This window comes from Lathyrus oleraceus, chromosome 2 (assembly GCF_024323335.1).
Source record: "Lathyrus oleraceus cultivar Zhongwan6 chromosome 2, CAAS_Psat_ZW6_1.0, whole genome shotgun sequence".
Classification (NCBI taxonomy): Eukaryota; Viridiplantae; Streptophyta; class Magnoliopsida; order Fabales; family Fabaceae; genus Lathyrus; species Lathyrus oleraceus.
The window spans coordinates 359,265,977-359,284,990 of record NC_066580.1 but is presented as its reverse complement, the minus strand read 5'-3'; the positions used below and the strand labels follow the sequence as shown (position 1 = coordinate 359,284,990).

The 19,014-nt window shown below is 39.8% G+C and overlaps 2 protein-coding genes across 2 annotated transcripts; both read right to left on the bottom strand.

Moving 5' to 3' along the window:
- Positions 1–745: 745 nt before the first annotated feature.
- LOC127123269 (uncharacterized) lies at positions 746–1,498 on the bottom strand. Its single transcript, XM_051053504.1, has one exon. The coding sequence runs from the start codon at positions 1,496–1,498 to the stop codon at positions 746–748; it is 753 nt and encodes a 250-aa protein (XP_050909461.1).
- A 545-nt stretch (positions 1,499–2,043) lies between these two features.
- On the bottom strand, positions 2,044–12,738 carry LOC127123268 (uncharacterized; the record flags this gene model as incomplete). Its single annotated transcript, XM_051053503.1, has 2 exons — positions 2,044–2,094; positions 11,527–12,738. Coding segments are annotated over 2 exons (1,263 nt in total), but the record flags the coding sequence as incomplete, so codon positions are not given.
- Positions 12,739–19,014: the final 6,276 nt, after the last annotated feature.

Genomic DNA, 19,014 nt, shown 5'->3' with positions numbered 1-19,014 from the left:
CACCCTGCCTTCGATTCTTACTTATCTAGGGGAGACTTTACTAGAGGCAAGGTATGACAATAGTTTATTGGATAGGGATGATATTCTTAAACAGCTTGCTTATAATTGGCAGTGGATCCAAAGCCGAATGAGTCATTCTGCGAACTAACATAGGAGAGATGTCTCTAGCATTCAATAGCTAGGCCTACGTATCTCTAGCTTTTCACTAAGTACTTTTAGCAATTATATACAATGACTAAGGTAGAAGCAGTGGCCAGCAAGTTACAATTTCTTACAATCACTTTTATTCAGTTGAACTGAAAATCTAAAAACATTCCCACAAAATTGTGAATCATCTAACCCATCAGTTTCAATAGGAATATTTGCATGTAATGAATAAGAACTGACATCTGATATAGTTCTTTTCTGTGTTCTCTATGGAGATTATTGAGGCTATTTAAGTTATTGAGTGATGTTAATACAAATGTGCATCTACATTAGTGGAATCTTTAATATTTTGTTTTTATTCTATTTAATTTTGAAGAGTCATATAAATTTGTGTAAGTAGCAGGTATAACATATAGAGATAGTAAAGTCTTAAAATTTCTAGACAAAAAAAACTTATAAAATTTAAACATGTTTATGTTTATGAGTAAAACAATGAAATTTAATGTATGATGTTCTTCAACTTTCCATTCTAAATGACAAACAATGCACAAAACAACCTATGACAAATAAATTCATAATTATTATGATAACTTCAATCTCAGGCACTGCGACTAACCGTCCCTTTGAACACGTAGAGATAGTCACCATTTTCAACTCCATGCCACCTTAGACTACAAGTATCACGCATGATCCTCTGTCTGTGTACAAAGAGATAGTCATCAACTGGCAGAATTTTTCTGCATAACAGCAGCTGCTTCAAGTCATTAATAGTGCTTATATCTCTCATCTCCAATGGAATGGTGGCTGCATTAAGCAAACTAGAGGAAGTTTGTACCACAAAGCTAACCTTCGTAGATGCTGGTTCTTTGGACCGATTCATGGTCTTGAGGAATACAATAATTTCAGAAAATTCACAAATACCATACTCGTTTAGGTTTCGAAAATCATCATCTAGTTCCTTCCCCAAAAAGAAAAGCGACATTCTTTTGATGGGGGCACTATCAATGATGTGAATCTTTTCCTTCAAGCTATGGACGGTATCCGTCTGGTCCACCTCTATGTTAGTCCGTTTAGCTGGAAACTTTACTATGATTTGCATCTTGCTATTACAGTTAATGATATGCGACTCCCCTTGCTTGACGGTGAGATCCATTTTTGTGCCTTCAGTGACTATTGGGTAATCTTCCATGTCTAATCCATCAACTAGTTCCCATCCAGAAACTGTTAGGATTTGGTAAGCCACTGGAACACCATGGATTTGTTCTATTTTTCTTTTGATTTCAACAACTGTTTCTTGGGTACCCACTTCAATGAAAAATTGATTAACTCTTGTGGCAATAACAATTTTCATGATGGAACTATGTTGAAGCCTAATGTTCTTGGATAGGAAAAAGGGAAACAAGAACTGAAAATTTGAGCAGTTTTAAAATTTTGTACTAACAGTAGTCCAATGTGTGAGTAACAAACTACAACGACTCAAACTTTTAGTTAGGGTCATGAGATTATGATAGCAAATGGGCATAAATTGATTTAAATCATGTTAAAGATATGAGTATTTTCGAACCCAAAAACGACATGAGTATTTGACACATGCCTTATATATTTATTCTCTAGTGTGGGACTCAATATCACAGCACAACACACCCCTTTCTGTGTGTGTTGTTTACCTGCATTCTCTGATATATTTAAACTGCAACTTCAATTTGATTGGTAACTGACTATATATGCATGTCAGCATGTCTGGTCCCCAAAATTGATTTTATTTGAATGTTAAAAGTAATTTATATTTGGAGTCAAAGTGAGTTGAATAATAAATTTATACTATTTGAAAATCATGTTTGTGGTGTCTTATTATGTTGTTTGTGGCGTCTCATTCTCTTTGTAATTCTGTAACATTTATTTCATTGCTGCTCCTGTTTCTGCAAATTGTCTCATTCTCTTGTAATTCTGAAACATTTATTTCATTGTTGCTCCGGTTTCAGCAAAAACTTTCTAATTGTTTAACTTTTTGTTGTTTAGACTTAAAAGATATAAATTTTAGTTTTAACTTGGAATCAATTTTAAATACAAAATTAATTCTACTCAAACACAATTACATATGTCAAAAATTAATTTTATACTTTTTAAATCAACTTTAATTGTTAACTACAATGTGAAATTATATATAGACTATATAATTTTAATAAAAAAGTTAGATTTAATATATGTTTATAGTTTTTGCAAATATAATAATTAAAAAAAAATTTAAGTTGGATTCAGTTCCTACAAAATTAGAGACTTTTGTTTAGATCTTTGGACATTAATTCAACATTAAAAAAAGTATTACCAATAAAATGCATGAGTTACTCTACCTCATGTCAACACAAATAGAGTCTCTTTTTACTTATATACAAGAATCACATAAAAAGGAAAAACAAACAAGCAATGAATGTAACTTCTGTGTATAACATATGATTTCTACATTTCACTCCATGTAATTTTTTATTTTCTTATATTTTATTTTATTTTTTCGTCATTTCTTTTTATCTATATATTCTTTTTTCTTCCTTTTGCATTTGGATAAGGTTGCCCCTCTAATTTTGCACTGTTTTTTTTAATATAGACGAGTTAGCGATATTTCAAATAAAAAGTACTATCAATTAGAGGGACATCAGTCCAATTATAGCCCGACATTATTGTTGCAGCGCGACAAATGACCATGAGCGTTCGTGGGTTTGAAATAATAGAGTTATCATCGGATTTTATTTATTTTTAAAAAGAAAAAGGAAAAATATAGATAAAATCCTTAAAAGAAAAAGGAAATTATCGTCGCAATCAAATTTGGATTCGAGAGTCGATCACTCGAGGGGAATGTATTTACACCCCTAATATCTATTGTATTCGACGGAAATCAGTTAGTTAGCTTTGCGATTATAATGTTATTGAATGTCAATTGTTTTCTCCAAGTTATTAAAACTGTAAAAAGAAAAGAAAATTGGTCGCAAAAAAATATTTTTATTAATGTGTCTGACAAGATTGTAGGTTTTGCTCCTACATATCTCCGGGTGCGATGGAGAATTTAAGACTACATAGTAATGGGTAGAAAATGTTTGTTGGTCGATTTTAGTGAAAGGTATTTAGTCGCATTCGAACGGAAAAATTTACTTGCTAACAAAAACATGGAGAAGTGAACATTGACATCACATCAGAATGGATAACACAATCCAGATTCTCACAGATTTGTATTCTCGTTTGTGCATGATAGGAACAAAGCTTTATTTGCATAGTCTCGGAATGGACGAAACATCTTTCGTTTATGAAAAGAGTTATCGGTCGCACGGGGGCGAGAAAAAAAGAGTTTGATGTGTTGAGATTGTTTTTAGTCGGAAGACGAGTATTCAGACAAGGAGCTCTACAGCAGTGTCCAAATACTCGGGGAAAGAGAAGATCTACACCCATCAATCATTTTTTTTCTAATTTATTGTGAAAAAATGTAAGGCGAGTTACGTCAAGATTCGTTAACGGAAGACGATTATTCACACCTCAAGCTCTTCAACCAGTCTCCAAATAATCAAAGAAGGATAAGGTCTACACCCAATCAATTTTTTTCTTCTATAGGAGAACCAAATTCTATTAATTATTGAAATTCTGGTATCAGATATGAGATGTCGAAGGTAATGTCACGACACTAATATCTGAGTAATTCAAACAGGATAAAGATAGAGAATAGTAATGCAAGAGACACAAGCAATTGTTAACCCAGTTTGGTCCAACTCACCTACATTTGGGGGCTACCAAGCCAGAAAGGAAATTCACTAAAATAGAATCAGTTCAAAGACTCTCCCGTACACTTCAACAAGTTACAGTCTTTTTCACATAATCTCTACCCGTGCAATTTCTACCTAAGCACTCTTAGATATGAGAACCCACTCACTTCCCTACAATCACACCTGTGATTTTAAACAACAATCCCTTATGAAAAGAAAACACTTTTCAATAACACACACTTGATTCTACTTCACAGTTTTAATCAAGTAGACACACTCTTGATCTTGCTTAACAACTTTGATCAAGAAGACACACACTTGATCTTGCTTAACAACTTTGATCAAGTAGACACACACTCTTGCTTAAAAGCTTTGAGTGACAAATTACAACCCACAAATCAGACCAATTCAATCATCTAAGGATGACTTGAATGGCTTACAAGTCTCACGACTAAACAAGACATAAACCCTAGCTCTCTCTCAATATTTCGCTCAGTATTGGTTGTGTGTAAAATCAGGTTTTCCAAGTCCCTTTTTATAGAAGCTTTTAGTTGGGCTTGGACATCTTGAAAACCCTAAACTATTTTCCAATCAAATCTTCTCATGACAGTTGGTTAGATCTCCTTGGAAAATAAGTAAATCAGGTTGTAATCAATGATTGAATGCGCCTGTTAATCAGATCTTCAATCATACATAGATTGCCATTAAATGCGCAATCACAAAACACCAGACATTCATACTGAATATTCTGTGTACAGGATGTCTTGACATCGGGTCTGACATCCTGGAACAATCCTGCATAATTCCATAATTCCATTTATAATTTCCAGCAGGTACAGACATATCAGATGCCATGACATTGTGTATGACATCCTGAAACAATCCTGCATAATTATGTTTTTAAACTCCAGCAGGTACACAATATCAGATGCCATGTCATGGTGTATGACATTCTGAAACAATCCTGCATAATTATGTTTTTCCATTTAAACTCCAACAGGTACACAAATATCTTATGTTAAGACATCACATACAACATCTTGTGAACACTCTTTGTTTTACCAAAATTGCTGCCAACACTTAGAACCAACAATTATTGTGTTTTAATACGAAAAACGAGTGTTCGAACATGGAGTTCTACAGCAGTGTCCAAACATTCGGGAAAGAGAAGGTCTACACCCAATCAATCATTTTTCATTCAAGTTGTTATGAAAATAAGACAATAGGTATTCAATTTGGTTAAAGAAGTAGACTCGATAAGGATTGAGGTTTGATTCTCATTGAAAGTTTTTTAACGGATGACGATTGTTCGAACATGAAGCTCTACAGCAGTGTCCAAACATTCGGGGAAAGAGAAGGTATACACCCAATCAATCCTTTTTCTTCCGATTTATGAAAGAATGTTTGATAATAGTTAGGTATTTTAATTTAATCGAGAAAATACGCTCGATGTTGATCGAGGTTTTGATTCCATTGCGAAATGAATTATGAAAATGGTTGCAAAATGAATGAGAGATGAGAATCATAACACGGTTGCGAATTGCATCGTGAAGGGTGCGAACTCTAGCATGGTGACGCGTATTCTAGCATGCAATGTAACTTAACTCCAAAAAGAAAATTGAATCACAACATTATACAAAGTATGCAACAAAGTAAAAGGATAGGAGCTCATATAACATATTTACAGCTGTAGCGGGGTTGGTTATGCAATGGGAAGGTGTTAGGCACCCAAAGCATCCTAGGTACTCCTAGGGAGCCCTTTTCACATTTGTTGTAAGGTTGTTGTTTTTTTTTTGTGAAAATTTATTTGTGCAAACATGATTGAAGGGATGAGAAAAGAATATACAAATTTATTTACATTTTGTGTTTGAATGGATGAACCCATTGCCTACGTACCATCTTAAAAAAAGATTAGGATCAAAACCTCGTAGTTCGGGGTAAAAAAATTCAAAAAAAAGTTGGTGAATTGATTGGTCCAAAAACCTTAAAGTCTTTTGTTATCAAAGGGAGAAAACTCAACCTAAAACCACAAATCCAGCATGTGAGGATAGCTTCGACATGCTAGTGAAGGGTTAACCCTATAATAAGCATGGAAGACTCATTGTCCATCACTAAGGATAAAGGTGAGTATTATATCTACCTCAAGGATAATTCAAACCTAATAGCCAATGGTTATAAAAAAAGGTTTGATTAAGAAGGTGGCCATTGAAACCACAAAAAGTATTTGAATGGGTTATATTTACCAATTAAAAGTATTTACAAAAATATGGTTAAAGTGGATTAAAAGGTTCAATTCAGAATAAGTGTTATGAAAAATAAGTTTTGAAAATCAAAAGCATAAGGCTTAGGTTTCTAATGTTGAAAACAAAAGTTATTGTTTGCACAAAAAGTTTTGGCTTGGGTTAGAATGGGGAAAAAAAGAAAAGGGTTAAATTCCTAAACATACAAGAGATAAGGGAAAAGAAAATAAAACCACATTAGGAGTTCCCCTCTTGAGATCATATTGATGATCCAAGTAGCTCCCATCCTTTGGAATAAGCAGTCGCAAACAAATATCTCAAGCCATTAAGCACGGGTAATCAGAATAAACCTCCAGGGGGTATTCCACAAATAAAGTGGAACACCAGGCCATCTCTGCAAGAGTCATGTGAGCCCTCACAAAAAAACTCAACAAACAGGTTAGAGAAACAAGATAGGGTAATCAAGAGTTGCCCCCAAATCAAAATGTAACCACATGAATCATGCCATTAAAATTCACAAAAAAAGCTCACAAAAAGCAACCAAGGGCAGGAGGCCTAAACCTCTTGTCAAACACATACATTAAAAGGGTATTAAAAAATTTCAGGTTGAAAGTATAAAGTAGTGGAAATAGGGCATACCTGATTGGGGAGGATCGATTGAAATTGAGTTGCACCCGTGAGGTTTGCAGAGCAATCTGAGGGTTTATATGAGAGGGAATTTCTGAACTCTGTTAGCTCTTCTCTCGCTTTCTTTTTCCTGCCAGGGTAATAGGAATGACATCTTTTTGTTTCACTGAAACTTTGAATTTATAACCTGGTTTTTGTGGACTTGTGGGCTCAAATTAGAGAGGCTCAAGTCCAAAAAATTTTTTTTGTTATATTTTATTTATTTATTTAATTATTATTATTATTATTATTTATTTATTTATTTTGTTTTTTTTTTAGTAAACAAAAGTAAGAGAAACAATGATGTATAATTCAAGCATGCTTGGTGATCTCAAACCAATCACAAGGAGTCCCACCCAAAGGCAAAGGGAACCAAGATGCTCATGATCCTTGAGGCTATGCAAATGCAATGTTATGATGCCATGAGGGATCTTAGGGTCAAAATTGGGGTCTTATAGATGCCCCTATTTAAGGTCATTCTAGCCGGAGAAGTGAAGGTTAAAATCTTCGTCTCGACGAGGTAGAATGGGCTTAAATAATAACAAAGAGACAAATTTTGGTCCCTAAGAGACCTCATGATGCATATGTATGTATGAAAATAGTACGAACTCTGTGGGGATATGTGTCCACAAAGAAGAAAAGACATCCGGAGAAACTGACAATCCATATGAGAAATACACTCAATGGGACAGAGACTCTGGGGACTCTTATGGGGATATGAGAGGGAATAAAATGCCTGAGCAGGTCACGACTCAACGCTTGGGGAACATAATTCCAAAGGGAAAATATCCAATGGAAAGACCCGAGCTGACTCAAAGGTGCATGTATTGAGGAATATGTCAATACAACAAAAACTATCCATAACGGATACTTCGGATAAAAATCCGGATGAAAACAATCCACTAAGGGACTTCGCTGGGGATGCCTAAAAGGACACTCCTAGGGAAGCAGCGGGACGAGGTATTACCGGTTACTGGGTAATAAGCTCAAGGAGACATGTGATCTGATCGCCGGTATGAGGGTGAGATACAACATGCTCGGGAAGAATGAATATCTAAGACCGGTATAAGGGTGAGAGATATCAATCAACCAAATCATTTGAGGAAGACCTAAAAAGGTATATCTCAACTCAGGAAAATCTGACTTCACAGAGGACAAAAAGTCATAATAGGGAGCAGAGAGGAGGGAACGCCAGGGATACCGGTTACTGGGCATATAATAGGTGACCAACTAAGGCGTGAATTGGGGAATATTCCCAAAACACTCATCATCCAAAAGAGGGCTAAAAGCAAACTCGATGATAGGATGGATATTCGACTCCGTAAAGGGGGTACGAATCTTACTCGACTGGGGAAGAACAAAAGCTTCGACCAAAGAGTGCATGAGATATACTATCTATTACCGTCAAAACGTAGATAATATACTCACATGGACGATTATCCACAACCGGTTAATGGGTTAATAAAGGATAAATCGACCGAAAAGAAAAGGCATCGGGATACCGAAACTAGGTATATAATGATGACCAATCAAGGCGTGAATTGGGGAATATTCCCAAAACACTCATCATTCAAAAAGAGGGCAAAAGGCAAACTCGATTATGGGATGGACATTCGACTCCGAAAAGGGGGTACGAATCTTACTCAACTGGGGAAGAACAAAAGGCTTCGACCAAAGAGTGCATGAGATATACTATCTATTACCGTCAGAACGTAGATAATATACTCGCATGGACGATTATCCACAACCGGTTACTGGGTTAATAAAGGATAAATCGACCGAAAAGAAAAGGCATCGGGATACCGAAACTAGGTATATAATGATGACAAATTCAGGGGAGGAACAATCGTTACTAACAACAACAAGATAGACGAGAGATGACCCGCTGGGGATAAATTGCGTAATTAGAGCAATTATCCAAGAGATATATCACCGGTTACTGGGTGGTATACTAAAAAATTAAGGAATGTCACTATCGAATTTTGTATAAAGATAACCAACAAGGAGGGAATTACATCTACCGGTATGAGGGTAGAGAACCACAAAAGAGAGTACCCGTCATCGGTTAGGATGAACAACAATCAAGGTTTAACTCTGCACGGGGACAAAATGGGGTTTGCAACTACCGGTTACTGGGTAGTAGACCACATAAATATGACTTACAACTACCGGTATGAGGGTAGAGAACCACAGACTCCGCCGGGATAATAATTACTAATTATTGAGCGATTATTCATTTACCACGGGGAAACAGGAAAAGAGTCTCAAGAGACCGATCTAGGATCAAACTAGATAGACACACCAAATCAAGACTTGTCCCGGTGAGGATATAACTTAATGGGGAAAACCATCCCAGTATATGTGTTGGGAAGGAACAAAAACAATCAACATCCACGAGGATATAACCCGTGGGGAATATGGAAGAAAGGATAGACGCTTTCTGCTTATGGGGCTGACTCTATATGGAGAGATCAGACACACACGTCTGCTTGGGAAAGTATATCACTAAATAGCAGGAGACAACAAACAACGATATATGGCAAAGAGTGCAACATGAATACCTGAATATTATAATTATGCATGAATATGCGTGGTTTATGTATGATGTATGCTGACAGACAGACATATCTAACACAACCAGGTCCAGGAATTAACAACCCGGTACTACATCTCAAGAGAGAAAGCCAAGTTCACTGGAGAGTATCCAATCTGCTGGGGATCAGAGATACCAGGAAGCAAAGAACTCTGCAAGGGATGAATCATCAATCATTCCAGCTGGGGACGAGAGTTATCACAGACAAGGTCCACCACACCAACAAATCTACTGGGGAATCTATCCGAGGAGATAAAGGATTTATCGGGATCAACCACCAAATACCGCTCTTGCCCAAAGAGATCCAAGCTGCTGAGGAAGAAAGATTGCTACTCTGCTGAAGGGAAGAGAGGTGACTCTCAACAAGCAATCCACTTGGTCGGATAAACCACAAGGGGTTCCGGAGGGAGGAGATACAGTCATGCCAGGAATATGGACAAAAATCTTACCCTGTTGGGGATCGTGCCACCCTTGGGAGAGCACTGAGGATCTCCTAAGTATCCTTTCGTCATTGTGAATGTTCACTTTGTTTAAAAACAGATTATAAAGAATTTGATCGTTTAAAACAATGATATTTTCTTAATCAAAACATGCAAACCATTTGTTGAATAGAAACAGATAAGAGTGCCAATAATTGGATAAAAGGCTCAAATTTATTTGATAGAATGGTAGTCTTCGAATGGCAAGACTCCATAGATCTTTACAAATTTGAAATTGGTGATATATATTGGAAAAGGGCTACATTGAACATAATGACCATTTCTCCACCAGTTCTGAATCCGATGTATTTGAAGCTTTGGTTGATAATGAGCAAGGATCTCTGACGGACGACAGTTGTAGAACAAAGTCTTGTCAGGATGCAGTTACTTGCCAAATCCCTAATTTTTGCCTAGATTGCCCCAGGATGAGGTACTCAATCTAGAGGGATACATATATCATTATTATATATTTTTTGTGTCTCTAACTTTTGCCTGGACCGCCCTTTCGGGTTTTCAATCCACCGAGACGCTCATTTTTGCCTAAGCCGCCCCTTCGGGTTTTCAACTTAGCGAGCTATTCAGTTTTTTTTAGGCGAAGTATTTCTTGACTGCATCTGAATTCACATGACGAGTGAAATCCTCCCTATCCATAGTTGTAAGTATCAAAGCACCGCCTGAAAAGGCTCTCTTAACAACATACGGACCCTCATAGTTCGGAGTCCACTTGCCCCTGGAATCGGGCGCGAAAGACAAAACTTTCTTGAGCACAAGGTCACCTTCTCGGAACACACGAGGCTTGACCTTCTTATCAAAAAAATTCTTCATCCTCTGCTGATATAACTGACCGTGGCACATGGCAGTCAATCTCTTTTCTTCTATCAAGTTCAGCTGGTCATAACGACTCTGAACCCATTCAGCATCAGTCAACTTGGCCTCCATCAAGACTCACATTGATGGGATCTCCACCTCTACTGGGAGTACCGCCTCCATGCCATAAACAAGAGAGAAAGGGGTTGCCCCTGTTGAAGTGCGGACAGATGTATGATATCCATGTAAAGCGAATGGCAACATCTCATGCCAATCTTTGTACATAACAACCATCTTCTGGATAATTTTCTTGATGTTCTTATTAGCAGCTTCAACAACCCCATTCATCTTAGGTTTGTACGGAGAAGAATTATGATGTGCAATCTTGAATTCACTACACAGCTCTTTCATCATCTTGTTATTCAAGTTAGATCCATTATCAGTAATGATCTTATCTGGCACACCATATCGACATATGAGTTGATTCTTGATAAACTTCACGACCACCTGCCTGGTCACATTTGCATACGACGCGCTTCAACCCACTTGGTGAAGTAATCAATTGCTACGAGAATAAATCTGTGTCCATTGGATGCTTTCGGCTCTATCATGTCAATTCCCCACATGGAGAAAGGCCATGGTGATGAGATCACATTCAAAAGTGTTGGGGGAATATGAATCTTATCAGCATAAATCTGACACTTGTGGCATTTCTTCACAAATTTGAAGCAGTCAGACTCCATTGTCAGCCAATAGTAGCTTGTTCTCAACATCTTTCTAGCCATGGCATGTCCATTGGAATGAGTACCAAATGAACCCTCATGGACCTCAGTCATCAACAGGTCTGCTTCGTGTCTATCCACGCATCTGAGCAGAACCATGTCAAAATTTCTTTTGTAAAACACTTCGCCATTGAGGTAGAAACTGCCTGACAATCTCCTCAAAGTCTTCCTATCTTTCACAGACGCCCCAGGCGGGTAAATCTGGCTCTGAAGGAAACATTTGATATCATAATACCACGGCTTATTATCTTTTACTTCTTCTACTGCAAATACATGAGTTGGTCTGTCCAAGCGCATCACGGTGATATTGGGAACTTCATTCCAATATTTAACCACAATCATTGAAGCTAGCGTAGCAAGGGCATCTGCCATCCGATTCTCATCTCGAGGAATATGATGGAAGTCAACCTCAGTGAAGAACGTTGAAATCCTCCTCGCATAATCTCTATATGGAATGAGGCCAGGCTGATTCGTTTCCCATTCACCCTTAATCTGATTAACAACGAGGGCCGAATCACCATATACATCAAGATGCTTGATCCTTAGATCAATGCATTCTTCCAATCCCATAATACAAGCCTCATACTCAGCCATATTATTCGTGCATTTGAAAGTTAGCCTTGCTGTAAAAGGAATATGTGCGCCTTGAGGAGTAATAATCACGGCCCCAATACCATTTCCATACTGATTTACAGCGCCATCAAATACCATACTCCATCTGGAACCAGGCTCTGGCCCTTCGTCGAGTGTAGGCTCATCACAATCTTTCATCTTCAAATACAGAATCTCCTCATCCGGGAAGTCATACTGAACTGACTGATAATCTTCAATAGGCTGATGTGCCAAATGGTCAGCCAAGATACTACCTTTAATAGCCTTCCGAGCTCGATACTCAATATCATACTCAGATAACAACATCTGCCAACGGGCAATTCTCCCTATTAAAGCATGCTTCTCGAAGATGTACTTGATTGGATCCATTCTGGATATCAACCAAGTCGTATGATTTATCATATACTGGCGTAAGCGCTTAGCAGCCCAAGCCAAAGCACAACATGTCTTTTCAAGCATCGAGTATCGAGACTCACAATCAGTGAACTTCTTACTCAGGTAGTAAATAACATACTCCTTCTTCCCTGATTCGTCTTGCTGACCAAGGACACAACCCATCGAGTCTTCAAAAACAGTCAGATACATGATCAAAGGTCTTCCCTCTACAGGTGGAGACAGAATCGGAGGCTCAGACAGATATCCTTTAATACTGTCGAAAGCTTTCTGGCAATCCTTGGTCCAATCATGGGACTGATCTTTCTGGAGGAGCTTGAATATAGGCGCACATGTGGCAGTCATGTGGGATATGAATCTGGAGATATAATGCAAGCGGCCAAGAAAACCTCGGACTTGCTTCTCAGTTTTGGGCGCAGGCATCTCTTGTATTGCTTTGACCTTTGCAGGATCAACCTCAATACCTCTTTCACTAACGATAAAGCCCAATAACTTGCCAGAACGGACTCCAAATGTACACTTGTTGGGATTCAGACGAAGCTTATATTTCCTCAAACGCTGAAAAAGCTTCAACAGGTGCTCTACATGTTCAACTTCCGTTCTTGACTTAGCAATCATATCGTCAACATATACCTCAATCTCCTTGTGCATCATATCATGAAACAAGGTGGTCATAGCTCATTGATACGTGTCTCCGGCATTCTTCAAACCGAAGGGCATCACTTGATAACAAAATGTTCCCCAAGGTGTGATGAATGTTGTCTTCTCCATGTCCTCGGGTGCCATCTTAATCTGATTATATCCGGAAAATCCGTCCATAAACGAGAAGACATTGAATTTAGCTGTATTGTCTACCAACATATCAATGTGTGGTAGAGGGAAATCATCTTTCGGACTAGCTTTATTCAAGTCTCTATAGTCCACACACATCCAGACTTTTCCATCTTTCTTAGGCACGGGCACAATATTGGCCACCCATTGAGGATATGTAAAAGTCACCAGGAACCCCGCATCAATTTGCTTCTGAACTTCTTCTTTGATCTTCACTGCCATATCAGGATGAGTTCTTCTGAGCTTCTGCTTTACAGGCATGCACTCAGACTTTAGAGGTGGGAAATGTTGCACAATATCAGTATCTAGACCAGGCATGTCTTCATATGACCAGGCAAAGACGTCAACATATTCTCGTAGCAACTTAATCAACCCCTTCTTAACAGATTCTTCCAGGAGTGCCCCAATCTTTACCTCTCGCACACAATCTTCAGACCCCAAGTTGACTATTTCCAGATTCTCAAGATGCGGCTGAATGATCTTCTCTTCATGCTCAAGTAGCCGGGTGATCTCATCAGGAATCTCTTCAACATCATCTTCCTCTGTCTCAAATACAGGGAATTCAAAATTGGGAGATGGTGTTGGGTCATTATGTTCAATGGGTCTAGAAATCAACCTGCATAATGATTTTTGGATATGAAAAGCTTTAGAATTCAAACAAGGCAAATCATTATGCAGATGAAAAGATTGATTTTATTCTTATTTAGGGTTTTATGTGATCACCAATTTCATGCAAAAAGCGAAAAGGGAAAATAAATGGAAAAACAAACATTTAACATGAATTTATTGAATGAAAATATCATTGTGTTTATGCGCCAACAATGTCATCACTCCTCCTTTTGGCATGGGAGAAGGGTTTTTAAACAAAGTGATCATTACTTTGACTTATGGATAACTGTCGAAATATCAACAGTGACCCAATTATTGCAGATCCCTCCAGGGATGATGAAATTGTCAGAATCCTCCTTATCTTCTTCCAGAATGGCAGCAGCCTCTTCATCTTGACCGGTGTGGATGAAACCTCCACTTTTGAACAGCCCTTGCTCGTTGAAGACCCTAGAAGAATAACCTATGCCAGCCCGGGACTTATTGTCTTCCAACTCAATCATTTGCCTCAAGCCAGCAGTTGCACCATGCTTAATGGCCAACTTTGCATCTTTATAGGAAGCAAATGAAGGAGTTCCCTTTTTAACAGGTTCAGCAATAGATAAAGCTTGGAAGGGAGTTCCAACTTCATCCTCAGCATCTATATAAGAGAAGGAAGTCAAATGGATAACCAGGAGAGCCCTTTCTCCCCCTACCACCACCAGCTTCTTGTTCTTCACAAATTTCAGTTTCTGGTGTAGGGTGGACGTCACGGCGCCTGCCTCGTGAATCCATGGTCTGCCTAAGAGACAACTATACGATGGGTGAATGTCCATAACCTGGAAGGTAATCTGAAAATCACTTGGTCCGATCTTGATTGGGAAATCAACTTCCCCAATCACAGTTTTGCGAGACCCATCGAAAGCCTTCACAACTACTCCACTTTGCCTCATGGGGGATCCTTCATATGATAGCTTTGAGAGAGTGGACTTTGGAAATACGTTCAATGATGACCCAATGTCCACCAGTACATTGGACATGGCGTCGTCTCTACAATTCATAGATATGTGTAAAGCCAAGTTGTGGTCTCTTCCCTCCTCAGGGAGATTAGAGTCACAAAAGCTCAGGTTGTTACAAGCAGTAATATTTGCAACATTGCTATCGAATTGCTCCAAAGTGACATCGTGATCCACATATGCCACATCCAACACCTTCTGCAGAGCCTCTCGGTGTGGTTCTAAATTTAAGAGTAAGGATAACACAGATATTTTGGATGGCGTTTGTAGAAGTTGGTCTACAACATTGTACTCGCTTCTCTTGATGAGCCTTAGCATCTCATCACAGTTTTCTTTCATATTGCCACTCGGGCCAACAGAAGTAGGAGTTTTCAGTACGGAGGAGGGATTAACAGCAAGTGCCGGATTCGGAGAATTCATAGTGTTCCCAATCGGGCGTTCAACAAAATCAACATTAATTTGAGGCTTCAGCAGCGCTGAAAACACACGGCCACTACGGGTCAAACCGCTAACATCGACAATATTCACAACAGAAGAAGAGGGCAATGACACCTCTTTCCCATTCTCTACTGCTACGGCGTTGTAGCGATAGGGAACTGCTTTTTCAGAAGAGTAAGGCATAGGACCAGCAGGCTTAATGATCAGAGCGGGAGAAGCCTTCTGCTTGCTACCATTGTACTTGATGATAACAGGCTCGGGTATCCGGAACACTGGGGAGATCACATTGACCTCAGGCTCATTTTCATCAACACTCCTGTTTTGAAGGATCTCAATGACTCCTTCGTCCAGCATTTCCTGAACATCCTTGCGCACCTGGCAACAACCCAATCGGTTAACAGAGCAGACTCGGCATCTATCATGGTCATGCTCGTAATGACTGTAGTCACATAGCAAACGATGCATCTGGACCAGAGATTGTCGGATATGACTGACATACTTGACTTTGTATTTGCTAGGGCACCCCTGGACCATGTTAACAGATTTCCCATGCTCGGGCAATGGGTTCTTCTTCACATTAGGACCTACGTCCTCAAAACACAGAATTCCACACCTCATAAGGTCCTGAACCTTGGTCTTCAAAGGGTAACAATTCTCCACGTCGTGGCCGGGAGCACCAGAATGGTAAACACAATGTAACTCGGGCTTATACCACCATTGAGGGTTAGCAGGTATAGCCGGTGGGTCTCTCGGAGTAATCAGCTTCCTCTCTATCAAAGAGGGATATAACTCTGCGTACGTCATAGGAATAGGATCGAAGGCGACCCTTTTCCTCTCGTAACTTGTATTGGTCTGATTACTGTTTCGAGGTTGGTAGGCCTGCTGTTGCGGACGGAGCTGTTGTTGCTAATATTGTTGATTGTCTCTGAAAACAGGTGCTATATGAGCCACCTGGTGCTGGTTACCGGCGGGACGCTCGGTCTTCCTCATCACAGAGGGTCTTCTTGGTCTCTCATGGGAGGTCACAACATGTGCCTCTCCATCTTTCTTCTTTGCAAACGCCCCATAACGTTTGGCAGAAGAGCCTTCTTCTCTGGTTAACCGTCCTTCACGGACCCCTTCTTCTAGACGCGTCCCCATATTTATCATCTCGGTGAAGTCAGAAGGAGTGCTAGCAATCATCCGCTCATAATAAAAAGAACTTAAAGTCTTCAAAAAGATCTTAGTCATCTCTTTCTCTTCTAGCGGAGGCACGATCTGTGTTGCCACCTCTCGCCACCTCTGGGCATACTCCTTAAATGTTTCTTTATCCTTTTGGGACATGGCTCTCAATTGATCTCTATCGGGGGCCATATCCACGTTGTACTTATATTGCTTGACGAAGGCTTCGCCGAGATCATTGAAGGATCAGATGTTCGCACTGTCTAACCCCATGTACCATCTCAAAGCGGTACCGGACAGACTGTCCTGAAAGTAGTGGATGAGTAGTTGGTCATTATCGGTTTGAGTCGACATCTTCCTGGCATACATGACCAAGTGGCTGAGAGGACAAGTATTTCCTTTGTACTTTTCAAAGTTAGGGACCTTGAATTTCACAGGGATCTTCACATTTGGAACCAAGCAGAGTTCGGCAGCAGACTTGCCGAAAAGATCCTTCCCTCTGAGAGTTTTCAATTCCTTGCGAAGCTCAAGAAACTGATCGTTCATAGCATCCATCTTCTCATAAACATCTGGACCCTCAAACGGCTCAAAATGATAGATAGTGTCGTCTACCCTGGGCAAAGTATGCACGATGGGAGGAGGAACAACAAGGACCGGGCTAGATACCGGCATAGAAGCAAAGGCTGGAACAAGACCCTCAGGCATGAAATTGGGAGACATCCCCCACTGGAACCCGGTTGGCATGGTTGTTGGAACAAAGTGCGTACTGGCAGCGGGCACAGTAGAGGAGACAATCTCGGAGATAACTGTCCTCTGGGGAGGAGTTGAAGGTGTCGGAGAAGACTGGCTCTGGGCAGCCATGAGTGACTCCATTAGGGCAGTCAATCTGGCCACTTCCTCTTTCAGCTCGCGGTTCTCTTGCTCTAAGTGATCCATCAGTCTTGAAATGTTGGCTCTAGTGTAGTACCGGTGAGTCAGCTTGTCTTCAAAATAAATGAAGGACACAGAGTTAGACCACAGGGCAAGGGACCGGAAACAAAACATGCTTATGCATATGATGCATGCAATGCTTGTGCATATGATTTGTTTTTTATTTCAAAGGAACTTTAGAGTTTTATTTGCAAATTCTGGAAATATTAAGCATTTTATCACATATGGAAATATCTCATCAAATAATATCAGGGAAAAGAAGTGCAGCGTTGTTAATCATATACAAGAGAAAAGGAAAATAATCATCCTATGGATCCCTAGAAACAATCATCCAAAGCTCGGGACACAGGAAGATAAGATGCGCGAAGCCTCTTCACCTCCCTCTCGTAGGCTGCCTCCATATCGGCCTTCTCTTTGGCGAGTCGATCATACCTCCTCTTCCAGAACTTAGAAGACTGAGGAAGTAGAGAAGTCCATACATCATCAGGGTCATCAATAACCTGATGCTCAAGAAACTCAATCAACGCATCCTTCTCCTTAATCTGCTGAAGCAACTCTTCACGTTCACGGATCCAGGCACGTGAACGGTCTTCGTCTCTCAACTCCTCTACTCCTTGATTAGGGAGGGTTGAAGGCCCAGCCATAATCATAGGTGTAGGTCTCGGATACTCGTAAGGAATGAGATACTCAGACGCCCTCTTCCAAACCCAAATAGTGTAAGGCTCCAAAGCGATGCAATTCTTAGGACCCAACTCTTTCCTTCCTTTCCTATGAATCTTGCGCCAAGCGCGGACCATTCTTCCCTTCAAGCCTTGGGGATATTTACCCTCCTGAAAGAATACACCCTCTAACAGAATGTTATTGGGTTTATCCTTTAGGGGGAACCAAGCTGCCGACGTGCCAAAACAGGATTGTAGTTAATCCCACCACATGTACCAAGAAGAGGTACATTGGAGAATTCGCCATAAGAGTCAATAATCTACACACCATCATACACACGGTTATACCAAGAGATATCATCATTAGTGAGAGACATAAGTCTCGTGGACCACCGTAGACATTCCTTGTTCTCCTTGAAAGCGACCGTCTACATTAAGTGAGAAATAAACCACTTATACAATAGAGGCAAATAAGACACAATGGCGCCACCACCCTTTGCATTCCTCATATGCAAAGAGAAATAGGTATCGCCCAACAGAGTCGGAACGGGATTAAGAGTAGAGAAAATCCTAATAGCGTTCACATCCACAAACTTGTCGATGTTGGGGAATAATACTAGCCCATAGATGAGAAGTTCAAATATGGCCTCAAAGGCGTCCTCACTCATGGCCTTCCCATACATAGTAGCTTGAGCAATGAGGAACTCAGAAGGGAGACCTTGAATTCCACCTTTGGTAGTCATATGAGCACCAACCAGAGATTCATCTATGTGCAACATGTCTGCTATCTCTTGTGAAGTAGGAATACTCTCCAAGCCACTGAACGGCACCTCATCCAGAATAGGTATACCCACAAGATAAGCATACTCCTCAAGGGTAGGCAAAAGCTGAAAATCCGGAAACATGAAGCAACGGTACAAGGGATCATA

What these genes read in the sequence shown, in the direction of transcription:
- LOC127123269 (XM_051053504.1), bottom strand. Translation starts at nt 1,498, where the DNA reads ATGAAAATTGTTATTGCCACAAGAGTTAATCAATTTTTCATTGAAGTG.